This window comes from Astatotilapia calliptera, chromosome 4 (assembly GCF_964374335.1).
Source record: "Astatotilapia calliptera chromosome 4, fAstCal68.1, whole genome shotgun sequence".
NCBI classification, from domain to species: domain Eukaryota; kingdom Metazoa; phylum Chordata; class Actinopteri; order Cichliformes; family Cichlidae; genus Astatotilapia; species Astatotilapia calliptera.
Window position 1 is genome coordinate 17,087,918 of NC_137425.1, and position 26,582 is coordinate 17,114,499.

General features: G+C 44.6%; 3 protein-coding genes across 4 annotated transcripts; 2 read left to right on the plus strand and 1 right to left on the minus strand.

Annotated features, from left to right (window-relative positions):
* Positions 1-28: 28 nt before the first annotated feature.
* LOC113020842 (large ribosomal subunit protein uL3-like) lies at positions 29-4,014 on the minus strand. Of its 2 annotated transcripts, XM_026165107.2 has the most exons (10): positions 3,873-4,014; positions 2,918-3,110; positions 2,404-2,572; positions 2,154-2,289; positions 1,317-1,503; positions 1,060-1,220; positions 796-897; positions 549-644; positions 342-461; positions 29-141 (listed from the first exon to the last, which is right to left on the minus strand). In XM_026165107.2, the coding sequence occupies exons 1-10, from the start codon at positions 3,936-3,938 to the stop codon at positions 82-84; spliced, it is 1,290 nt and encodes a 429-aa protein (XP_026020892.1). In that variant the 5' UTR covers positions 3,939-4,014; the 3' UTR covers positions 29-81. The 2 variants fall into 2 exon arrangements, with proteins under 2 accessions (XP_026020892.1, XP_026020893.1); XM_026165108.1 differs by lacking the exon at positions 2,918-3,110 and having other exon boundaries at positions 3,873-3,957.
* A 694-nt stretch (positions 4,015-4,708) lies between these two features.
* On the plus strand, positions 4,709-7,556 carry ndufb10 (NADH:ubiquinone oxidoreductase subunit B10). The gene is made up of 4 exons (XM_026165120.2): positions 4,709-5,139; positions 5,415-5,553; positions 7,021-7,160; positions 7,410-7,556. The coding sequence occupies exons 1-4, from the start codon at positions 4,992-4,994 to the stop codon at positions 7,496-7,498; spliced, it is 516 nt and encodes a 171-aa protein (XP_026020905.1). The 5' UTR covers positions 4,709-4,991; the 3' UTR covers positions 7,499-7,556.
* Positions 7,557-12,959: 5,403 nt separating this feature from the next.
* Positions 12,960-25,580, plus strand: LOC113021535 (beta-1,3-galactosyl-O-glycosyl-glycoprotein beta-1,6-N-acetylglucosaminyltransferase-like). Its single transcript, XM_080300329.1, has 4 exons — positions 12,960-13,421; positions 13,531-13,624; positions 24,472-24,876; positions 24,982-25,580. The coding sequence occupies exons 1-4, from the start codon at positions 13,114-13,116 to the stop codon at positions 25,465-25,467; spliced, it is 1,293 nt and encodes a 430-aa protein (XP_080156455.1). The 5' UTR covers positions 12,960-13,113; the 3' UTR covers positions 25,468-25,580.
* Positions 25,581-26,582: the final 1,002 nt, after the last annotated feature.

Below are 26,582 nucleotides of genomic sequence, written 5' to 3' on the forward strand. Positions count from 1 at the left end.
GAAACACAAATGCAGTTAAAACACAAAATTCAAGTATAACTTACACATTTTATTGTTTTGTAGGGTTTATAATCCACACTTTCAGGCCTCCTCTGGCAGAGGACCTGGCATTGTTTTTTGGGTGTCTTTCTTCAGAGGCCCCTGCAGGTAAACAAGAGGTCGGGAGTTAAAACACAGCAGGATAATTACAGATTTTATTATGTCATCAGTGGATAGTTTGAACATTTGAATCATATTGTGCTGTTATTTTGCCTCACTCGATCAAAATCTTTGCTTCCTGGTATTCAGTTGGGTTTTTTTGGTTGTTGTTTTTTTCTTTATGGTTGTTTTTTCACACTCACCATAAATGCTCTCTTCTCCTGGGCTGTCTGGAAGCGCCCATGGCCAAATTTGGAAGTGGTGTCAATGAACTTGAGCTCGATGCCTTCCTTGGACTTGCGCGATGTGTGCGTGAGTAAAGACTGTGAGGAGGAGCAGCCAAAAACGTTAAACTACACTTACACGAATGATACCTGTAAGAGCTGAAGACTTTAAATTCCTCACCCTACCTTTCGAAGGGTGAGGACACGTTTTTTAGCCCCGATAATGCAGCCTTTCACCATGACAAAGTCATTATTCACTTCACCATAGCGAGGAAAGCCTCCCTATGACATAAATGTAGTAATAAAGGTTAAAATATCTCACCTGATGCAAACTCTTCATTTTATATTACTGTTGATACATTATAAATATCGACTTTGGATACGAGAAAACTTTCATGCACAATATGATACTGTAACACAAAGCTGGGAGTACTATGGGGGTAATGGTTTTCTGGCTGATGTCATAGTTAGTAGACGCATTGTTCCGGATCACTTTTCCATCCTGGATGTGAAGACCCCTACCAATACGGTAGATCTGAAAAAACAAAAGAGGACATCAAGATTTCAATTATGGAAAACCCCTCATACTAATAATAATAATTCATAATACTCCTTATTTAAAGAGATGTTTAGGCAACCAACAAACATTGACTAGGTGTGTGCAAATATAATATAGTAAGTTGTTAAAGCTATAAACCTTTTTGTTGATCTCAGTGCGGTGATGATAGCCTTTCTGACCAGCGCGAGCTTCAGTGTAGCCCACACGGGCAGGATGCCAGGCTCCAATACAAGCTACCTTCCTCAAACCCTTGTGAGTCTTCCGTGGGAGTTTCTTTGTGTGCCAGCGGCTTGTCACGCCTATCAGCCCAAAGACGTAAAAGTCATGGTTGGACCTTCCGGTTTATTACTCATTAAACTTTTCAACGCCTGGAGCTGCCACAGCACATTTCCTACCTTTGAAGCCGTGACCTTTCGTGACACCGATGACATCAATCATCTCATCCTGGTAGAAGACGGCAGATACGGGCACAGCCTGCTCCAGGTGCTCCTTCGCCCAGTCCACCTTGTCCGAGATGGTACCCCCATTTAGCTGCACCTCCACGACGTGAGCTTTTTTCTGCCTTAAGGGCAACAGTCGCATCTGGAGGCAGATGGAAAGTAATTAGGGAAGCCTGCAAGCTGCAAACAGAAGCAGCTCCCAAGTCTAAAACAACTATGTTGTTAAGTGCAGAGCTTGAGAAGCATACTGAAAAGCATCTTGCTTTCAAGTTACTATAATTAGATTTATTATTCAGCATGTGGCCATGTTTGAACTCTCAGATGTAACACCAGTCACTTGGAACAACTCTGGTATTTAAATGTGCATGTTGATGTTTTTTTTCATGAGCTGAGGAGGCTTGATCTTAGCAGGATTTTAAGAACTGAAATCTTGGCTGATCTTTGGCTTCATGCTGCCAACATAAAGGCAAAGACTCTGTGAGTGGCCTTCATCCCCTGTGAAAATTATTTATAAACTGCTATTTGAAACTGCCCTCCAGTGCTCCCCACAGGGTGATCGTTGTAGTCAAAGCCATCCAGCTACCGACAGCCAAGAGTTTGGGGATTTGGAGGCTTTTGTCTCTGTTGCATGTGGGCAGTTGGATAACTCTGACACCTCTGCCCCCTCCATGGGAGAGATTTAACAGAAGGAGATCAAGTAAATAAATATCAGTGATTATACTAGCCGATGAAATCAGATGGAAAACTAAAAACGGAGCTAATGTGATGCAGGATGGTGATTTTAGAACCTACCTGTGAGTGAACAATAACCCTGATGACTGAACAGTACTTCTTCATGGCATTGAAGTCTTTGTTAAGCTGCTTCTTGCCTGTCTCGTCCTGCCACTTCTTAGCATACTTAGTGAAGGCCTTCTTCTTGCTCTTATACCTGAAACACAGAAAAGCTCAGCACATATTGAAGGAACAACAGTGTGACAAGACCGTATGTGCGGGTCAATTACTTCTATGCACAGGAGAGCTTTAAATGATCACACACGCGTACCAGTTTTTATAAAATCTGCGCTTGCACTCGTCACTCAGGTGCTCAGCAAAGATGGTTTTCAGGGAGCGCAAACCACGGATCGTTTTGATGTATCCCACAACACCCACCACAATGACAGGCGGAGTCTCGATGATGGTCACCGCCTCAACTTCTTCTCGCTTTGATTGCTCTGTGGAAGACAGAAGGAGGCAGATCCTGCTAGGAAAACTGACAGATTCAAGTCAGTGAAACATGCAGCAAGTAAACAGAAGGTGATAAAAAGGTAAAAATATGCAAAACAAAAGAGACGTGAAGGAATGCATTTTAAGTTTAGCCTCAGCACAAAATCAAAGCAGCTTTCAGTTTTTAACACTAACAGCTTGAATGCAGCCTGAGCAATGCCCAGTTTATTCTTTCTGTATCATTTGATTTTATTCAACTTTCAATTTCTATTTACATCTCTAAAATAATGCATGCTATATACTAAATAGATAACAGATTGTCTAAAGTCTTGCATCCATCAATGTTTACATACTGAGGGCAGTGCGGTGCACCTCTCTCAGCGTGTGGGTCATGCCCGCCTTATATCCCAGGAAGGCAGTGAGGTGGACGGGATGGCTGGGGTTATCTTTGGGCCATGAACGCACCCTCCCCCTGTGCTTCTTGCTTCGCTTGCAAGGCAGGAACCCCATGTGCCCGTGGCGAGGAGCATGGAATTTGCGATGAGACTGAAAAGCCACAATGGAGTTGGTGCACGCCCAAATTGATGACATTTAGATAACCCATGGGTGTTTAGTGTTACTTTCATTTTTACAGTTACCATCTCCTTTTGATTATTTGTCAGGTCATAAACACACTGCCAGTGTACAACATAAGCTGATGTCCACACGTGTCCAGATGTGTACATTCGAATGTACACATCAGTGGTGGGAGACACCCACATCACTTTATACTAAAAGTGTAGCACACATTTACATAGCAAAACAAATTATTCATTTTAGTTACTGTATTATATGGTGACATCAGTCATGTTTTTGAGCAACTGTTTGTGATCATTTCCTCATTTTCTTTAACGTCCTCCAAATCTTTAACAGTGTTAAGTTAGCGGAACACAAAAAGAGTCATCTGTCATGATCTTCCAATCTGTTGCCTTTGTATTCAGGCCATGTGCTTCTGCTTCACTCTGTTTCTGTTTCATATCTGTAATTCAGAAATCCAAATAAAATAATTAAGAAAACTTGAAACGATGGTGTCTTGTTATAGGAAAAAAAAGGTCACCAGCGCAGTGTTCCACGTGCTCTCCTAAGCGTAGCCATTACTAGATTTCAGTGTGCTTCATACACTCTTATAAATTCAAAAGGTCAAAGAAAGTGATAAATCATCTCACACACACACACATGCACACATGTAGGAGGCAAAGACAGTCCAAAAAGTGCAGCTTTAACTATCCTTTAAAGAAGAAAACAACCAAAAACACAAGGAGCACTGACCATGTCTGCGGATTGTCCCAGCGACAGATAGAAAGAGACAGAAACCAGTGCAGATGCTAGAGTCATACATAAGATGACACACAGGGCTCTAATTTGGTGTTTGGCCCAGATGAGGGGACATATTCGCTTTCAAACAAGACGATCTCTGCCAAGTCCTGACCAGATAGGAGGAGGGAAGATGGTAATGTCAGAGGTCTGAGGTGGTGGGGAGGCCTAGTGGACAGGAACCGTACAACCAAGAAAGGAGAGGAGGAGGAAGAAAGTCTTCGCTGCCATGTGATCATGTGACCAATGTTGACCTGATTTAGTTTTTTCAGCCCAGGACCACTCCACACCGATGAATTCAGAAACTCATGTCCTTAAGAAATTGAGGGGGCAAGGGGATCCAGTAAAGAGCTGACACAGGACCTGAGAGATGCATCTGGCCCTTCAGCTGACCCATCTACTTTTTGCTGAAATGGTCTCAGTGGAAGGGGTGACTGTCAAGAGGCTATTTTTAGTGAAGGTAAAAAAGGTTGAGGTATGCTGAAATACACGAGAACTGCACTAAAAATCTGTGGCAACAGGTCTGGAATAGCATAGAATCCAAATTTGAAATTCTTGTTCAAGTCAGGTTCACATCTTGGTTCATCACAATAGACTGGATAGAAAGCTTACCTAAAAAAGTTCAGACTATATTAAAGAATAAAAGTTGTCATGCCAAGTACTGATGAGTACAAGTACTTTCAAGCACAATTTCCCATTTTCCTAGCAAAATATTGAGGAAAAAAAGGGCGGTTCAAGACTTTTGCATTCCAACTTAAGTTATCATAGTCGGCTCCCTGCCGCCCCCTACTGTAGCTAACTAGTACAACAGTCCAACCTGCAACCTTTACCCTTCGACCTTCATATTTTACGAAAACTGAAGTGAGCTCGTTCCAAGTTTTCTTTTGTTGTTTTTTATTTGTAATAATTCTAATTCAGTAATAAAGACTGGCATAAGGACGTTCGAACGCTTTTATTTGCTGACCTCTAATTCGCCATTATGTTGCTTTTCCTGCGCATGCGCTCCGTCCAAAGGAGACCTGTCGAGGTCGAATTGTAGGGGTTTTTCAGTTTTGTTCAAAACAGGGTACAAAAATGCCTGCAGACTACGATAAAGGGGCATACCCAGAGCCTCCTCGGCAGACTCCGGTTGTGGACAAACAAACAGCACTGCCAAACCCAGCTCTGATTTTGTCTAAGCTCTTCTATTATTCCGTGGACCTGCCTGTCACCACATTTAGAGGTAACTGGAAGCTAACTCGGCTAACAGGGTAGCTCTACAACATAGCACAAGAACTGAGGACGCTGTATACGCATTCTGGTTTATTTAAAGTGGTGCTTTTTCTTCCACTGAATTGTTTAAATCTAGATAAGTTACAAGCTTTGTTTTGTGCGAGTAGATGTCAGGTTTTGCGGTAGAAGTCCGCGGTTAGTTAGATGTTTATGCTAGCAATGTACAACCTACTCAGCCTGGACTGAGTTTATATGAGCTTTGAACCCTTTCCTTCCTTCGCCCAGATGCTGTTGACAGTATTCGGGCTAAAAACAAGATCGTGTACTACCACCAGAAGTTCCGTCGTGTTCCTGACCTGACGGAGTGCAAAGAGGGAGATTACCCCTGCTACTACGAGGCAGAGATGCAGTGGAGGAGAGACTAGTAAGTAACATACGAGTGAGATTCAGAGGGATGAAAACTTTTCACATGAATGCATTTTTTGTCCACCAGTCTGCACTTTGTAATGTTAATGACAAAGGAAAACATAGTTTTAGAGTTGTTTTGTAAACTAATTAAATTTAAGCAACTGAAATGCGTTTTGCAAATATATACAGACATCATTTATTGTGCATTAAAAGTCCTAAAGATGTTTCAACTTGAGTGGAGGCACAAGTGTAACACACACACTGTTAATGAATCAAACACATATTGCATTATGCCTAGGTAAAATCGTCTACAAAAACGCAAAATACTCACATCACAACCTCATCTTTTAGGCTTCATCTTTGTCAAAAGGTTTGTGGGCATTTTGAATAAATAACATGGTGCAGGTCAGGAAGTACAAGTTTTGTTAGCATGCCCCTCTGACATCAAAAAAGTCTCATACACTGTTTTGTTTTGTTTTTTGTTTTTTTAATCAGTAGGGTGGAAAGTAACCGAGTTAATATTTACAAAGCTCAAATTCATTTTATAAAGAAAATGTGTACTGTATTTAATAAATAAAAAATAAGGTTAGGCTTTGGTTCATATTATAGATGAATGAATATATAGTGAAATTGCATGCAATGTCCTCTCAATACAAAGCTCTGGGGGACAAGAGGCTTACAATATGTCTATTTAAAAAACAAACAACTGTATAAAGCCTATAATATATGTACAAGCCTGTAAAAGTAAACATAGAATTTATAAAATGTCTAAGTAAAACATAGATCATGCCAAAACAGGACATGTCATGTTCTACAGCCATTTATTGCACGATTTGTTTTTCACTTTACAAAATAGCTTTTGGTTAAAAAAAAAAGTTTTTGTTTTTGTTTTTTTCTCACTGTTTCTACTGTTCTGAAAAGTTAAAACAGTGTCTGGGGTGGGGTGGATCTTTCATGAGGCTCTGGGCTTTTTTCTTTATGTGACAGGATACTGACAGACTTCTTTGCGTTTGTGTTGATGCTTCTAAATGACTCAGAGCATGAAGCAAAAGATGTAACTGGCCAGAAGTCCCAGCATTCTGGCAGAGCAATACCTACAGCTCATCACCTGGCCAACACACCTTCTGCAAAAAGCATGGTGGTGACAGGATCGAGCACATATCCCCAAGCATGCTTTGGAGATTTTTTTGCAGGGATTGCATGAGTGTAGCCAAATATAGGAGAACATTAAAGAAACTGTGTTCACCAGAGTGCAGTAACATGAATAGGGGGCAGCAGTTCACCTTGTAGCACAATGACACAAAGCAAACTGCCAGTATGGTGCTTGCTGGCTTCAGAAACGGTCTCAAACAGCATTAGAGCATTCCAGTCAGCCAGACTGAAAGACACATAACAATTTGGGAGAGATCAGAAGATGGCAAGTCTGTCTGACAGACTTTGACAGAAAATGAAAATCCCCTTGTGTTTCTGTCTTGTCCCTCAGCAAAGTGGATCAGGAGATCGTGAAGGTGATCCAGGAGCGTTTGAGGGCCTGCCAGCAGAGAGAAGGACACAGCTACCAGCAGAACTGTGCTAAGGAAATTCAGCAGTTCAATGAGGTGACAAAGAACTTCCAGTCACGCTGTAAGTACTGAGCTGTTCCAGAGCTTTGATGTGTGCAGTTTATAAGCAATAAGTGTTCAGTCATGGCACACAACATTTATCATTAAGTGTCATTATTTCCAGCTTTTGAGTTTGTGAGTTTGCTTTTCTTTTCCTATGTAAAGGAGATTTGGGTTTTTGCATATTGTGATTTCCTGATTTTTGGAGAGCTTTTTCTGTTTTGCTGCACAGTCGCTTCATGTATTAAATTGTCATCTTTCCTCTTTGTAGATGGAGACCTGGGAGCTTATGCCAGTGCAAGGAAATGTCTAATGAAGCAAAAAGAGCGAATGATGGCAGCTCAGGCCCAGAATGCTTAAGAATCTCTCTCTCTCTCCTATGTAATAACTGTAAAATAAAGTTTATGTTAAATCACAACTTTCTACTTTGCTTTTTTTCACACAAATTAACTAAAGTGAATGAACTGCTGCATGAAATTTAATTAATGTAATTAAAAGGGATGGAGTTTTAGTATTGATCTGCTTGAGTGGCATTAAACCATACTTTGCCTTTGAGGTGTTCTCTTTAATGCAGGTTGAAAGGCAGAGAGCAAAAGTAAGTGAGAGATGTTAACCGAGAAACTATACTGTCAGTAAAGGTGCAAAAACTAGTCTGAAGCCAGAAATTTATACCATCAACTAGTCAGACATTCCCATTTGAGTATCAGAGCTGGCAAAAGTACAGACATTAGTTAAGTAAAAGTTCATAAACTACTGTTAAAAAATATTCCACTAAAAGTTGAAGTACTGACTCAACTCATTTACTCAAGTAAAAGTAAAAAAGTAGCTGAAGGATGTTTCTTGAGATTACTCTATTCTGTAACTTATCTGTTAATAAAATATACCATGTTCTGAATGAGAGATTTGCAAAACAAATTAAAACGTACAGCTCTGCTATCACTTCCAACATAAATGAAGACAGGAAACTAAACAGCAGTGACGTTTGTAGGGTTACTGAAATTGGGTTAGCTGGTATATAATGATGTGCTACTTGATCGCTAGCGACACAGATATGTTAGCATAATATAAACTGAAGCTAGACGATGAACGCTAACTTTTTTCCACTCAAAGTTAACGTGAGTGTTCCCGAAGGTTCGGGACAAATGCAATCGCATGGCAGGATGCTGTAAACGGACCGAACTTCAGTCGGGAGAACAGCTGAGATAATCCATCCACAATACCAGATTAGTTATTAATATACTGCTGCATGGGCTGGGCTGTAGTTACATCATAAAGTTTTGAAAACTAAGCTTTAAAATGATTAGTGGTAATAAAACCCGAGAGAGGCCGACAGTGATCACTGACTGTTTTTAGGGCTTGTTGAGATTAAATAGAACAAGATACAAAGCATTAAAACATGTAAAAAACACAAAAGCCTTATTAAACACAGAGTAGTTTGGGCCCGGAAGCAGGATTCATCACGTCATCACCCAAAGACCGGATTCCTTCCATTTAGCAGTTAGTACGAGCCAAGCTAGCTTTTATCATATTGGACTAGAGCAGGGGTCAAGGCCCCGTCTCCTGCAGGTTTTAGATATCACCCTGGGTCAACACACCGGAATCAAATGATCAGTTCATTACCAGGCCTCTGGAGAACTTCAAGACATGTTGAGGACGCAATTTAGAGTCCCCCACCCCTGGATTAGAGTAAAAATAGGATGACAACCTCCTTGTGACGAGGGAAAGATAAATCTGTGGTTGTCCCGTGATTACACTGAATTTTCTTTTTTGTTTGATGACGAACTGCAAGTAGTTCCAGCAACCAACTAAACCAACTAAAGGCCCAGATGTTGATCGTGTAACACCCTCAGCGTCTTTTGACTGCAGAGTAACTGCACAGATTGTCTGGTGGGAGGCAACCCATCTCCAAACAGTTGCAGCCCAATTTGGACTGACTGCAGTCTCTCAGACAGATTGCTCTGTCATGGTCTCAGCTGCAGGTCAGTCTGTGATGTTGGAGATCTTTGATAAACAGATGAATTATGAAGGAAGAAAAATACAATCAGTTTGATCCACCTTCTGGAACCCATCTGCTAATAATTAAATCATACCTGGATAGAAGAACATATAGAGGAACACTATCAGTGATGGATGGGCCTCCCCAGAGCCAGATCTCTGTGAGATCATCCTGACAGAGAACAGAACAAAAGGCAGAAACATCCAAAGAAGAGCTTTGAACATCCTTCATGAACCCTGGAGAACTGATCCTGAAGATCCTCACAGAGCTGACATAGAGCTGAAGAATAAAGGCACTCATACTTAATATTCACTCTGAAGCTCGTTAGAATAGTACAAGCTCTGTTTTTACTGTATATGCTGTATATGTATATCCATGTATGTTTCAATAAATCATCCACCTGCCAAGACATAAAGAATAATGGGTGGCTCAAGACTTTTACACAGTACTGTGTGTGATGACTAGTTTTTTGGGATCCAATCATAAAGTTGCACATTCTTACTAATCAATCGATCATCACTGCAACAAAAACGAGACACCAGCAGTCATCAGATTAAATGTGAGGAAGAGGAAGTGGGATCTTCAGATTATGTTATAGATGACAGCAGGTCATGCGTTTGTGTATTTGTGTGAACGTACGTGACACCCAGTGACTGTCTCGCTTAGACAAACACAACATGTTATTTGGAGAAATGACGCTTGGCCGTCTTTTGTCTGCATTTTCCATGGTAGGTGATTATTTAGCCGCTTTTGTGTTTTATTCTATAGAACTATCCATTCACCTGTCAGCTTTGTGCATTACTATAAAACTCACAGCAGGGGGGTCACGAGGGCGAAAATAAAGGGCAAAGGCTGTAAAAATAACAGAACGTGTACACAACAGCATTAAAGATAAGATGACAACGAGACAGAAACGTAAAGAGAGCGTGCCCATTAAGCTCATGACTCTGATCCGTTTAATTTAAACAGGAAATTAATGTTAAGGGTCTCACACACACACACAAACACACGCATGCGGCAGATTGTGTTAAAGTAAACACCAAACTAAACACCAACTCTGTGTGTTTCAAAAGAGCCCGCAGAGAAGAAAGGCTTAATTAAAAGTAATATATTTTGGATTGTCAATCTTTAATATGAAGTATAATATATAAAGCAAGCCTAAAAAAAAGAAAGGAAAAGACGATTAATTACATGTATTAAATGTACCCCGATTGTTCTCTGACAGGTTTGAAATGCAGAGCTGCATTATGGATCATTTATAGCCTTAATTTTGCTAAGCTTGCAAATCTTAATCTAATTTATTTGACATTAATGTGTAGGGCGATATGAATGTAGCACAGCATTTACTCTCAGCTAACCTGCCCCTGTCCTTGAATCTTTAAAATACAACTGAAGAACCAAAGAAGAGAAAAAAACCCCACAAAAACACAAGAAACACATACTGGAACACTTGTTTTCTGGCTGGCATCACGTTACTGTGGCCTAAAAGAGTCTAAAGGTGTTTGTGCAGAGCATTTTAAACTGCATTAATACATTCATGATGAGAAAAATCCCTGAAATCTACACCATAACCTTCCACGTGACCTGATGTGCACCTCCCATGAAATATAATTACACTTGAATGGCGTGGAAGGTTGGAACATAGGGTTAAAAGGACATAGATTTCCTGCAGAAGCCTAAATCAAACTTCAAGCACAGGACAGAAAGTGATTAAAACAATGCGTGTGTGTGTGTGTGTGTGCGTGCGTGCGTGCGTGCCTGCGTGCGTGCGTGCGTGTGAGAGACTTCAACACAGCAGCAAGCAGGTTCACCGAGGACCCTCGCGCTCACTTTTTGCATATATGTGTATGATAGAATTTGGAAAACACATCGGTGCAAATTGAAAGGCTGTGTCATAATATCTTCTGTTTTTGTGTTTGTTGGTTTGTTTTTATTTCGTTTTTTTTTTGCGAGCTGGTTATCAGATGAATCCAGAAGCCAGAGAATCCCCCGCCCTTCTCTGTTGGTCTCCACCCTGTGGAGCAAGCAGTGGGCACACCTCGCAAATGGGGGGCGCGCTTACTCCCCGCAAATGGGCAATAGAAAACCGATGCCTGTGCAATCCCCAAAATGCTCTATAACTCTTGTAATGGCTACAGATCCTAAAGTGTGAAACTAAGTTGTTTACTTAAATGTATTCATCTGAAAAATGCTGACAGGATGTGTTCAGATTTGCCTCACTCAATACTTTGTAACATAACCTTTGTTGGCAATAACAGAGGTCAAACGTTTACTATAGGTCTTTACCAGGTTTGCACACACAGTAGCTGGTATTTTGGCCCATTCCTCCATGCAGATCTTCTCGAGAGCAGTGATGTTTTGGGGCTGTCGCCGAGCAACACGGACTTTCAACTCCCGCCACAGATTTTCTATGGGGTTGAGGTCTGGAGACTGGCTAGGCCACTCCAGGACTTTCAAATGCTTCTTACGGAGCCACTCCTTTGTTGCCCGGGCAGTGTGTTTTGGATCATTGTCATGTTGGAAGACCCAGCCTCGTTTCATCTTCAAAGTTCTCACTGATGGAAGGAGGTTTTGGCTCAAAATCTCACGATACATGGCCCCATTCATTCTGTCCTTAACACGGATCAGTCGTCCTGTCCCCTTGGCAGAAAAACAGCCCCATAGCATGATGTTTCCACCCCCATGCTTCACAGTAGGTATGGTGTTCTTGGGATGCAACTCAGTATTCTTCTTCCTCCAAACACGACGAGTTGAGTTTATACCAAAAAGTTCTACTTTGGTTTCATCTGACCACATGACATTCTCCCAATCCTCTGCTGTATCATCCATGTGCTCTCTGGCAAACTTCAGACGGGCCTGGACATGCACTGGCTTCAGCAGCGGAACACGTCTGGCACTGCGGGATTTGATTCCCTGCCGTTGTAGTGTGTTACTGATGGTGACCTTTGTTACTTTGGTCCCAGCTCTCTGCAGGTCATTCACCAGGTCCCCCCGTGTGGTTCTGGGATCTTTGCTCACCGTTCTCATGATCATTTTGACCCCACGGGATGAGATCTTGCGTGGAGCCCCAGATCGAGGGAGATTATCAGTGGTCTTGTATGTCTTCCATTTTCTGATGATTGCTCCCACAGTTGATTTTTTCACACCAAGCTGCTTGCCTATTGTAGATTCACTCTTCCCAGTCTGGTGCAGGTCTACAATACTTTTCCTGGTGTCCTTCGAAAGCTCTTTGGTCTTGGCCATGGCGGAGTTTGGAGTCTGACTGTTTGAGGCTGTGGACAGGTGTCTTTTATACAGATGATGAGTTCAAACAGGTGCCATTCATACAGGTAACGAGTGGGGGACAGAAAAGCTTCTTACAGAAGACGTTACAGGTCTGTGAGAGCCAGAGATTTTCCTTGTTTGAGGTGACCAAATACTTATTTTCCACCCTAATTTACGAATAAATTCTTTACAAATCCTACCATGTGAATTCATGGATTTTTTTTCCACATTCTGTCTCTCACAGTTGAAGTGTACCTCTGGTGCAAATTACTGACCTCTGTCATCATTTTAAGTGGGGGAACTTGCACAATCGGTGGCTGACTAAATACTTTTTTGCCCCACTGTAACATGGAAGACAAAAAAAAACGTGGATTCAAGTGAATCCACTCAGATTTACGAAGTTAAACGACAGAGATTTCCAAACATGTAGTGTTGCTTTGCATTTCAGTCCAACATATGAATATTTTGTTCTAAAGTTCCAAAAAGAAGTAGCGTTTCACATGAAAAAAAAAGTGTGTCTGTGTATGTTTTCCTTACTCACATTATTGCTTGGTTCCAGGTGCAGTAATGGATGGACTGATTTGCATACCTTCATGAAAGGAACAAACATTAATCATTATTATTTTGTTGTTTCACAGGTGTCTGACAGACATTTTTAGCAGCTATCACAAGCTTTACTATTATTGTATTTGAGATTTTCTACTTACTGTAAATAATGCGATATTTAAAACGAGGCTGCTGGCTACAATTATTCAAGTTCAGTGCTGTACTGGGATCACTATGGATACTTTTCCTACTTAGTCAGCTAAAAACAGGCGAAAGTCCTGCCTACATCCTCAAGTATCAATGGCTAGTTTATACCGATGAAGATGAGAGCCCAGAGAAAGTTTGCAACTGCTCAGCAATCCTGCAGGGAGAGAAGGAGGCATTGCTGCAAGCCAAATTACTGACCATCACCAACAACTTCCAGAAGGTTATTCAGATCCCTAATGAGTATTACATCAATGCAACCCAAGACTGCAGGTTTGTTGCTCTAAATGGCAGCTTTCAGTAACTCTTTAACTCTTGGTCATGATTTTAATATATGGACTTTTAAAAGCAACGTTACTTCTTCAAAACTGTGAATTTACAGGAAATTCCAAAAAAGTAGGAAATACATAACATTCCCGTTAAGCAAGGAAGAAGAGGACTTTCCTCTGGCTTACTCTATGGTTGTCCATCACAAGGTATGTATTTTGTATAATAAAATTTTACTGCAAATCTTTGCAGTAGATGTAAACGGTGCTTACATTTGGATTGTTTACATTTTAAATTTCAAAATTTTCTACACACACACACACACACACATCTATCTTACATATATATATATATATATATATATATATATATATATATATATATATATATATATATATATATATATATATATATATATATATAGGGTGCAAGATGCTAGCAGGCAAGGCATACATGGAACGCCATAACCAAGTGGCCGGCATAGTGTACAGGAACATCTGTGCCGAGTATAACCTGGAAGTCCCGAGGTCAAAATGGGAGATGCCCCCAAGGGTGGTGGAGAATGACCGAGCTAAGATCCTGTGGGACTTCCAGATACAGACGGACAAAATGGTGGTGGCTAACCAACCGGACATAGTGGTGGTAGACAAACAGAAGAAGACGGCCGTAGTGATCGATGTAGCGGTTCCGAATGACAGCAATATCAGGAAGAAGGAACACGAGAAGCTGGAGAAATACCAAGGGCTCAGAGAAGAGCTCGAGAGGATGTGGAGGGTGAAGGTAACGGTGGTCCCCGTGGTAATCGGAGCACTAGGTGCGGTGACTCCCAAGCTAGGCGAGTGGCTCCAGCAGATCCCGGGAACAACATCGGAGATCTCTGTCCAGAAGAGCGCAGTCCTGGGAACAGCTAAGATACTGCGCAGGACCCTCAAGCTCCCAGGCCTCTGGTAGAGGACCCGAGCTTGAAGGATAAACCGCCCGCAGGGGCGTGCTGGGTGTTTTTATATATATATATATATATATATATATATATATATATATATATATATATATATATATTTATATATATATATATATATTTATATATATATATATGTATATGTAAACGTTGCCATGCGTTTACATGCGTTGTTATGGGTTAACTGTCCGTTGCCATGCGTTTACATGCGTTGTTATGGGTTAACTGTCCGTTGCCATGCGTTTACATGCGTTGTTATGGGTTAACTGTCCGTTGCCATGCGTTTACATGCGTTGTTATGGGTTAACTGTCCGTTGCCATGGGTTACCGGTCCGTTGCCATGGTAACCGGTCCGTTGCCATGGGTTACCAGTCCGTTGCCATGGTAACCGGTCCGTTGCCATGGGTAACAGGTCCGTTGCCATGGTAACCGGTCCGTTGCCATGGGTTACCTGACCGTTGCCATGGGTTAACTGTCCGTTGCCATGCGTTTACATGCGTTGTTATGGGTTAACTGTCCGTTGCCATGCGTTTACATGCGTTGTTATGGGTTACCTGACCGTTGCCATGTTAATGCATGGCAACGGTCAGGTAACCCATGGCAACGGACCGGTTACCATGGCAACGGACCGGTAACCCATGGCAACGGACCGGTTACCATGGCAACGGACCGGTAACCCATGGCAACGGACAGTTAACCCATAACAACGCATGTAAACGCATGGCAACGGACAGTTAACCCATGGCAACGGTCATATAACCCATGGCAACGGACAGTTAACCCATAACAACGCATGTAAACGCATGGCAACGGACAGTTAACCCATAACAACGCATGTAAACGCATGGCAACGGACAGTTAACCCATAACAACGCATGTAAACGCATGGCAACGGACAGTTAACCCATAACAACGCATGTAAACGCATGGCAACGGACAGTTAACCCATGGCAACGGTCAGGTAACCCATGGCAACGGACCGGTTACCATGGCAATGGACCTGTTACCATGGCAACGGACCGGTTACCATGGCAACGGACCGGTAACCCATGGCAACGGACAGTTAACCCATAACAACGCATGTAAACGCATGGCAACGGACAGTTAACCCATAACAACGCATGTAAACGCATGGCAACGGACAGTTAACCCATAACAACGCATGTAAACGCATGGCAACGGACAGTTAACGCATGGCAACGGACAGTTAACCCATAACAACGCATGTAAACGCATGGCAACGGACAGTTAACCCATAACAACGCATGTAAACGCATGGCAACGGACAGTTAACCCATAACAACGCATGTAAACGCATGGCAACGGACAGTTAACGCATGGCAACGGACAGTTAACCCATAACAACGCATGTAAACGCATGGCAACGGACAGTTAACCCATAACAACGCATGTAAACGCATGGCAACGGACCGGTTACCATGGCAACGGACCGGTTACCCATGGCAACGGACCGGTTACCATGGCAACGGACCGGTAACCCATGGCAACGGACCGGTTACCATGGCAACGGACCGGTAACCCATGGCAACGGACAGTTAACCCATAACAACGCATGGCAACGGACAGTTAACCCATAACAACGTATGTAAACGCATGGCAACGGACAGTTAACCCATAACAACGCATGTAAACGCATGGCAACGGACAGTTAACCCATAACAACGCATGTAAACGCATGGCAACGGACAGTTAACCCATGGCAACGGACCGGTAACCCATGGCAACGGACAGTTAACCCATAACAACGCATGTAAACGCATGGCAACGGACAGTTAACCCATAACAACGCATGTAAACGCATGGCAACGGACAGTTAACCCATAACAACGCATGTAAACGCATGGCAACGGACAGTTAACCCATGGCAACGGTCAGGTAACCCATGGCAACGGACCGGTTACCATGGCAACGGACCGGTTACCCATGGCAACGGACCGGTAACCCATGGCAACGGACCGGTTACCATGGCAACGGACCGGTAACCCATGGCAACGGACAGTTAACCCATAACAACGCATGTAAACGCATGGCAACGGACAGTTAACCCATAACAACGCATGTAAACGCATGGCAACGGACAGTTAACCCATAACAACGCATGTAAACGCATGGCAACGGACAGTTAACCCATAACAACGCATGTAAACGCATGGCAACGGACAGTTAACCCATAACAACGCATGTAAACGCATGGCAACGGACAGTTAACCCATGGCAACGGTCAGGTAACCCATGGCAACGGACCGGTTACCATGGCAACGGACCGGTTACCATGGCAACGGACCGGTAACCCATGGCAACGGACCGGTTACCATGGCAACGGACCGGTAACCCATGGCAACGGACAGTTAACACATAACAACGCATGTAAACGCATGGCAACGGACAGTTAACCCATAACAACGCATGTAAACGCATGGCAACGGACAGTTAACCCATAACAACGCATGTAAACGCATGGCAACGGACAGTTAACCCATGGCAACGGTCATATAACCCATGGCAACGGACAGTTAACCCATAACAACGCACGTAAACGCATGGCAACGGACATTTAACCCATAACAACGTATGTAAACGCATGGCAACGGACAGTTAACCCATAACAACGCATGTAAACACATGGCAACGGACAGTTAACGCATGGCAACGGACAGTTAACCCATGGCAACGGTCATATAACCCATGGCAACGGACAGTTAACCCAAAACAACGCATGTAAACGCATGGCAACGGACAGTTAACCCATAACAACGCATGTAAACGCATGGCAACGGACAGTTAACCCATAACAACGCATGTAAACGCATGGCAACGGACAGTTAACCCATAACAACGCATGTAAACGCATGGCAACGGACAGTTAACCCATAACAACGCATGTAAACGCATGGCAACGGACAGTTAACCCATAACAACACATGTAAACGCATGGCAACGGACAGTTAACGCATGACAACAGACAGTTAACCCATGGCAACGGTCAGGTAACCCATGGCAACGGACCGGTTACCATGGCAACGGACCGGTAACCCATGGCAACGGACCGGTTACCATGGCAACGGACCGGTAACCCATGGCAACGGACAGTTAACCCATAACAACGCATGTAAACGCATGGCAACGGACAGTTAACCCATGGCAACGGTCAGGTAACCCATGGCAACGGTCAGGTAACCCATGGCAACGGACCGGTAACCCATGGCAACGGACCGGTTACCATGGCAACGGACCGGTAACCCATGGCAACGGACAGTTAACCCATAACAACGCATGTAAACGCATGGCAACGGACAGTTAACCCATAACAACGCATGTAAACGCATGGCAACGGACCGTTAACCCATAACAACGCATGTAAACGCATGGCAACGGACAGTTAACGCATGGCAACGGACAGTTAACCCATAACAACCCATAACAACGCATGGCAACGGACAGTTAACCCATAACAACGCATGTAAACGCATGGCAACGGACAGTTAACCCATAACAACGCATGTAAACGCATGGCAACGGACAGTTAACCCATAACAACGCATGTAAACGCATGGCAACGGACAGTTAACCCATAACAACGCATGTAAACGCATGGCAACGGACAGTTAACCCATAACAACGCATGTAAACGCATGGCAACGGACAGTTAACCCATAACAACGCATGTAAACGCATGGCAACGGACAGTTAACCCATAACAACACATGTAAACGCATGGCAACGGACAGTTAACGCATGACAACGGACAGTTAACCCATGGCAACGGTCAGGTAACCCATGGCAACGGACCGGTTACCATGGCAACGGACCGGTAACCCATGGCAACGGACCGGTTACCATGGCAACGGACCGGTAACCCATGGCAACGGACAGTTAACCCATAACAACGCATGTAAACGCATGGCAACGGACAGTTAACCCATGGCAACGGTCAGGTAACCCATGGCAACGGTCAGGTAACCCATGGCAACGGACCGGTTACCATGGCAACGGACAGTTAACCCATAACAACGCATGTAAACGCATGGCAACGGACAGTTAACCCATGGCAACGGTCATATAACCCATGGCAACGGACAGTTAACCCATAACAACGCACGTAAACGCATGGCAACGGACATTTAACCCATAACAACGTATGTAAACGCATGGCAACGGACAGTTAACCCATAACAACGCATGTAAACACATGGCAACGGACAGTTAACGCATGGCAACGGACAGTTAACCCATGGCAACGGTCATATAACCCATGGCAACGGACAGTTAACCCAAAACAACGCATGTAAACGCATGGCAACGGACAGTTAACCCATAACAACGCATGTAAACGCATGGCAACGGACAGTTAACCCATAACAACGCATGTAAACGCATGGCAACGGACAGTTAACCCATAACAACGCATGTAAACGCATGGCAACGGACAGTTAACCCATAACAACGCATGTAAACGCATGGCAACGGACAGTTAACGCATGACAACGGACAGTTAACCCATGGCAACGGTCAGGTAACCCATGGCAACGGACCGGTTACCATGGCAACGGACCGGTAACCCATGGCAACGGACCGGTTACCATGGCAACGGACCGCTAACCATGGCAACGGACCGGTAACCAATGGCAACGGACAGTTAACCCATAACAACGCATGTAAACGCATGGCAACGGACAGTTAACCCATAACAACACATGTAAACGCATGGCAACGGACAGTTAACGCATGACAACGGACAGTTAACCCATGGCAACGGTCAGGTAACCCATGGCAACGGACCGGTTACCATGGCAACGGACCGGTAACCCATGGCAACGGACCGGTTACCATGGCAACGGACCGGTTACCATGGCAACGGACCGGTAACCCATAACAACACATGTAAACGCATGGCAACGGACAGTTAACCCATGGCAACGGTCATATAACCCATGGCAACGGACCGGTTACCATGGCAACGGACCGGTAACCCATGGCAACGGACCGGTAACCCATGGCAACGGACAGTTAACCCATAACAACGCATGTAAACGCATGGCAACGGACAGTTAACCCATAACAACGCATGTAAACGCATGGCAACGGACCGTTAACCCATAACAACGCATGTAAACGCATGGCAACGGACAGTTAACGCATGGCAACGGACAGTTAACCCATAACAACCCATAACAACGCATGGCAACGGACAGTTAACCCATAACAACGCATGTAAACGCATGGCAACGGACAGTTAACCCATAACAACGCATGTAAACGCATGGCAACGGACAGTTAACCCATGGCAACGGTCAGGTAACCCATGGCAACGGACCGGTTACCATGGCAACGGACCGGTAACCCATGGCAACGGACCGGTAACCATGGCAACGGACCGGTAACCCATGGCAACGGACAGTTAACCCATAACAACGCATGTAAACGCATGGCAACGGACAGTTAACCCATAACAACGCATGTAAACGCATGGCAACGGACAGTTAACCCATGGCAACGGTCATATAACCCATGGCAACGGACAGTTAACCCATAACAACGCACGTAAACGCATGGCAACGGACAGTTAACCCATAACAACGTAGGTAAACGCATGGCAACGGACAGTTAACCCACAACAACGCATGTAAACACATGGCAACGGACAGTTAACGCATGGCAACGGACAGTTAACCCATGGCAACGGTCATATAACCCATGGCAACGGACAGTTAACCCATAACAACGCATGTAAACGCATGGCAACGGACAGTTAACCCATAACAACGCATGTAAACGCATGGCAACGGACAGTTAACCCATAACAACGCATGTAAACGCATGGCAACGGACAGTTAACGCATGGCAACGGACCGGTAACCCATGGCAACGGACCGGTTACCATGGCAACGGACCGGTTACCATGGCAACGGACAGTTAACCCATAACAACGCATGTAAACGCATGGCAACGGACAGTTAACCCATGGCAACGGTCATATAACCCATGGCAACGGACAGTTAACCCATAACAACGCATGTAAACGCATGGCAACGGACAGTTAACCCATAACAACGCATGTAAACGCATGGCAACGGACAGTTAACCCATAACAACGCATGTAAACGCATGGCAACGGACAGTTAACCCATAACAACGCATGTAAACGCATGGCAACGGACAGTTAACCCATGGCAACGGTCAGGTAACCCATGGCAACGGACCGGTTACCATGGCAACGGACCTGTTACCATGGCAACGGACCGGTAACCCATGGCAACGGACCGGTTACCATGGCAACGGACCGGTAACCCATGGCAACGGACAGTTAACCCATAACAACGCATGTAAACGCATGGCAACGGACAGTTAACCCATAACAACGCATGTAAACGCATGGCAACGGACAGTTAACCCATAACAACGCATGTAAACGCATGGCAACGGACAGTTAACGCATGGCAACGGACAGTTAACCCATAACAACGCATGTAAACGCATGGCAACGGACAGTTAACCCATGGCAACGGTCAGGTAACCCATGGCAACGGACCGGTTACCATGGCAACGGACCGGTTACCCATGGCAACGGACCGGTTACCATGGCAACGGACCGGTAACCCATGGCAACGGACCGGTTACCATGGCAACGGACCGGTAACCCATGGCAACGGACAGTTAACCCATAACAACGCATGGCAACGGACAGTTAACCCATAACAACGTATGTAAACGCATGGCAACGGACAGTTAACCCATAACAACGCATGTAAACGCATGGCAACGGACAGTTAACCCATAACAACGCATGTAAATGCATGGCAACGGACAGTTAACCCATGGCAACGGTCAGGTAACCCATGGCAACGGACCGGTTACCATGGCAACGGACCGGTAACCCATGGCAACGGACAGTTAACCCATGGCAACGGACCGGTTACCATGGCAACGGACCGGTTACCATGGCAACGGACCGGTAACCCATGGCAACGGACCGGTTACCATGGCAACGGACCGGTAACCCATGGCAACGGACAGTTAACCCATAACAACGCATGTAAACGAATGGCAACGGACAGTTAACCCATAACAACGCATGTAAACGCATGGCAACGGACAGTTAACCCATAACAACGCATGTAAACGCATGGCAACGGACAGTTAACCCATGGCAACGGTCAGGTAACGCATGGCAACGGACCGGTTACCATGGCAACGGACCGGTAACCCATGGCAACGGTCCGGTTACCATGGCAACGGACCGGTAACCATGGCAACGGACCGGTAACCCATGGCAACGGACAGTTAACCCATAACAACGCACGTAAACGCATGGCAACGGACAGTTAACCCATAACAACGTATGTAAACGCATGGCAACGGACAGTTAACCCACAACAACGCATGTAAACACATGGCAACGGACAGTTAACCCATAACAACGCATGTAAACGCATGGCAACGGACAGTTAACGCATGGCAACGGTCAGGTAACCCATGGCAACGGACCGGTTACCATGGCAACGGACCGGTAACCCATGGCAACGGACCGGTTACCATGGCAACGGACCGGTAACCATGGCAACGGACCGGTAACCCATGGCAACGGACAGTTAACCCATAACAACGCATGTAAACGCATGGCAACGGACAGTTAACCCATAACAACGCATGTAAACGCATGGCAACGGACAGTTAACCCATAACAACACATGTAAACGCATGGCAACGGACAGTTAACGCATGACAACGGACAGTTAACGCATGACAACGGACAGTTAACCCATGGCAACGGTCAGGTAACCCATGGCAACGGACCGGTTACCATGGCAACGGACCGGTTACCATGGCAACGGACCGGTAACCCATGGCAACGGACCGGTTACCATGGCAACGGTCAGGTAACCCATGGCAACGGACCGGTTACCATGGCAACGGACCGGTAACCCATGGCAACGGACCGGTTACCATGGCAACGGACCGGTAACCCATGGCAACGGACAGTTAACCCATAACAACGCATGTAAACGCATGGCAACGGACAGTTAACGCATGGCAACGGACAGTTAACCCATAACAACCCATAACAACGCATGGCAACGGACAGTTAACCCATAACAACGCATGTAAACGCATGGCAACGGACAGTTAACCCATAACAACGCATGTAAACGCATGGCAACGGACAGTTAACCCATGGCAACGGTCAGGTAACCCATGGCAACGGACCGGTTACCATGGCAACGGACCGGTAACCCATGGCAACGGACCGGTAACCATGGCAACGGACCGGTAACCCATGGCAACGGACAGTTAACCCATAACAACGCATGTAAACGCATGGCAACGGACAGTTAACCCATAACAACGCATGTAAACGCATGGCAACGGACAGTTAACCCATGGCAACGGTCATATAACCCATGGCAACGGACAGTTAACCCATAACAACGCACGTAAACGCATGGCAACGGACAGTTAACCCATAACAACGTAGGTAAACGCATGGCAACGGACAGTTAACCCACAACAACGCATGTAAACACATGGCAACGGACAGTTAACGCATGGCAACGGACAGTTAACCCATGGCAACGGTCATATAACCCATGGCAACGGACAGTTAACCCAAAACAACGCATGTAAACGCATGGCAACGGACAGTTAACCCATAACAACGCATGTAAACGCATGGCAACGGACAGTTAACCCATAACAACGCATGTAAACGCATGGCAACGGACAGTTAACGCATGGCAACGGACCGGTAACCCATGGCAACGGACCGGTTACCATGGCAACGGACCGGTTACCATGGCAACGGACCGGTAACCCATGGCAACGGACCGGTTACCATGGCAACGGACCGGTAACCCATGGCAACGGACAGTTAACCCATAACAACGCATGTAAACGCATGGCAACGGACAGTTAACCCATAACAACGCATGTAAACGCATGGCAACGGACAGTTAACCCATAACAACGCATGTAAACGCATGGCAACGGACAGTTAACCCATGGCAACGGTCATATAACCCATGGCAACGGACAGTTAACCCATAACAACGCATGTAAACGCATGGCAACGGACAGTTAACCCATAACAACGCATGTAAACGCATGGCAACGGACAGTTAACCCATAACAACGCATGTAAATGCATGGCAACGGACAGTTAACCCATGGCAACGGTCAGGTAACCCATGGCAACGGACCGGTTACCATGGCAACGGACCGGTTACCCATGGCAACGGACCGGTTACCATGGCAACGGACCAGTAACCCATGGCAACGGACCGGTTACCATGGCAACGGACCGGTAACCCATGGCAACGGACAGTTAACCCATAACAACGCATGTAAACGCATGGCAACGGACAGTTAACCCATAACAACACATGTAAACGCATGGCAACGGACAGTTAACCCATGGCAACGGTCATATAACCCATGGCAACGGACAGTTAACCCATAACAACGCACGTAAACGCATGGCAACGGACAGTTAACCCATAACAACGTATGTAAACGCATGGCAACGGACAGTTAACCCATAACAACGCATGTAAACACATGGCAACGGACAGTTAACGCATGGCAACGGACAGTTAACCCATGGCAACGGTCATATAACCCATGGCAACGGACAGTTAACCCATAACAACGCATGTAAACGCATGGCAACGGACAGTTAACCCATAACAACGCATGTAAACGCATGGCAACGGACAGTTAACCCATAACAACACATGTAAACGCATGGCAACGGACAGTTAACGCATGACAACGGACAGTTAACCCATGGCAACGGTCAGGTAACCCATGGCAACGGACCGGTTACCATGGCAATGGACCGGTAACCCATGGCAACGGACAGTTAACCCATAACAACGGACAGTTAACCCATAACAACGCATATATATATATATATATATATATATATATATATATATATATATATATATATATATATATATATATATATATATATATATATATATATATATATATCAAACATTGTTGTCCATTAAGTCATTAGTACAGTACAGTTCCAGCAAAAACATTTCACAAAGAAAACTAAATTATTTTTATCCATAGGTGCAGAACTTTGAGCGACTACTGCGAGCTATTTACGCACCTCAAAATATTTATTGTGTCCATGTGGACAAAAAAGCACAGGCCTCAGTCTTTGCTGCCATCAAAGCCATTACTTCCTGTTTCTCAAATGTGTTCATGGTCAGCGAAGCTATGAATGTGGTCTACACTGGCTGGACACGTGTCCAGGCTGATCTTAACTGCATGGCTGATCTCTATAATACCAGTACAACATGGAAATACTTCATCAACCTCTGTGGTCAGGATTTCCCTCTAAAAACTAACTTGGAAATTGTGCAAGCTTTGCGTGCACTAAAAGGAGGTAACAGTTTGGAGTCAGAGGAAATGCCTCAAGGAAAGAAGGGAAGAGTGTCTAATGCTCACCGAGTAGTTGATGGAAAAGTCCAGGTACTTCATTTGGAGATTTTTTACATTGTATCATGTAGCTATTAATCAATTCACCTTGCTATTGTAAAAAACTTCACCATCATATTAACTTTTCAATTGTCCCAGCCAATAGGAAAAACAAAGGATCCAGCTCCCTTCAATCTGCCCATACTATCAGGAAATGCCTATATTGTGGTCAACCGAGGTTACGTTCGCAGTGTGTTCGAAGACAAGCGAATACAGGCCCTCATTGAGTGGGCCAAAGACACCTACAGTCCTGATGAGTTTCTGTGGGCAACAATACAACGAATACCTGGTGTTCCTGGCTCAACATGGCCCAACCGTAAATTCGACATGACGGACATGAATGCAATTGCCCGGATGGTCAAGTGGCAGTGGCATGAGGGGTCAGAGGGTTCCCTGCAAGCAGTATACCCAGAATGTAAAGGCCACCATGTCAAATCAGTATGTGTGTATGGTGCTGGAGACCTGCAGTGGTTGATTGAACAGCATCACCTTTTTGCAAATAAGTTTGATGCAGACAGAGATCCCATTGCTATCTACTGCTTGGAGAAATATCTGAGACACAAGGCACTGACTGAGTTAGTTTAGGTGGAGAGTTCATCATCTATTATAAAAGACAGTCCACATGGATACTTAAACTATAAACACATTCTTGGGTCATAATTGTCATGTGGACATAGATGTGTTATACAAGTTGAGGATGTAGGTAAAATATTAATTTCATTGTTACATTGTTGGGTTTTTTTGTCTATTTAAAATTTAATTATTATTATGCATATTTATATTTGAGCAGACAAATGTTGCTAATCTAGCATGGCATGTGAAAGGTTCATAACTCTATCTCCAAAAGTTGATTCTGTTCATCTGGACGTAGCGTTTTGTGGGAGAAACGTTTTGTCTCTCATCCAAGTGACTTCTTCAGTCTCAGCTGATTACACTTTGTTAGGCCACTATCCTAAGACATGATCAACTTGGGTGTCCCACCTGAAGGCTAAGCTTCTGCTAGTTTAGCTTTTAGAGTCACTGAGGGATGCAAGCCCCTGACAACGTTAAGGTGGCAATCCCTCAGGGGGAAACCAGAAAAACAAAACAACAAAAAATTAAATATCGCTCATCAGATTCTTCTAACAACTAAAAACATAATATTTACCTTAATTGGGTGGCCTATATCAAATATATTCAAGCCCAACTGTTAGGTTGAAATTGTTACATGTTGCCAATATTGTACTTAAATTTGTAAGCCTTGCCTTAAACTGTATGATCAAAGACATTCTTCTGTTTCTGTCCTCCTCCCCGGGCTCAATGGTGGGGGAGGTAATTAGTTATAGTGTTTAACTGCAGACATTGCATGTAAGGTTCTGGATGTCCTTATTTAGTGAGGATGTTTTACTTCTTGCCCTTTATGTCCTCACCTGTGCTTGCACCTGTGCCATATAAAGGGTGAGGGGAGATGACCCTTTGTGATCAGCAGGAAGTCACACAAAAACACCCACATCCACACAACACTCACTCACGTGCACATGCATATACGCACACACGATTGCATATGCATACACACACACACACACTCAGTGCCCTAGTTTTATGATGCACCATAGGGGGGGGGGGGGGGGGTTTATAATGTGTGTTTGCATAAGCTGTGTGTCACAGAATAAAAGGCTGCAGGGGAAGCTGGGTTTTTGGAGTGGTCTGAGACTGAAGGC

Bases quoted from the DNA above. Each gene is read 5' to 3' on its own strand.
- ndufb10 (XM_026165120.2), top strand. From the start codon at position 4,992: ATGCCTGCAGACTACGATAAAGGGGCATACCCAGAGCCTCCTCGGCAG. The intron at 5,554-7,020 runs GTAAGTAACATA...CTTGTCCCTCAG, and splicing joins ATGCAGTGGAGGAGAGACTA to CAAAGTGGATCAGGAGATCG. The intron at 7,161-7,409 runs GTAAGTACTGAG...TCCTCTTTGTAG, and splicing joins AAAGAACTTCCAGTCACGCT to ATGGAGACCTGGGAGCTTAT.
- LOC113021535 (XM_080300329.1), top strand. From the start codon at position 13,114: ATGCGATATTTAAAACGAGGCTGCTGGCTACAATTATTCAAGTTCAGT. The intron at 13,625-24,471 runs GTATGTATTTTG...TTTTATCCATAG, and splicing joins CTATGGTTGTCCATCACAAG to GTGCAGAACTTTGAGCGACT. The intron at 24,877-24,981 runs GTACTTCATTTG...CAATTGTCCCAG, and splicing joins TAGTTGATGGAAAAGTCCAG to CCAATAGGAAAAACAAAGGA.
- LOC113020842 (XM_026165107.2), bottom strand. From the start codon at position 3,938: ATGACTCTAGCATCTGCACTGGTTTCTGTCTCTTTCTATCTGTCGCTG. The intron at 898-1,059 runs GTTTATAGCTTT...TTGTTTTTTCAG, and splicing joins GCACTGAGATCAACAAAAAG to ATCTACCGTATTGGTAGGGG. The intron at 142-341 runs GTGAGTGTGAAA...GTTTACCTGCAG, and splicing joins AGGAGAAGAGAGCATTTATG to GGGCCTCTGAAGAAAGACAC.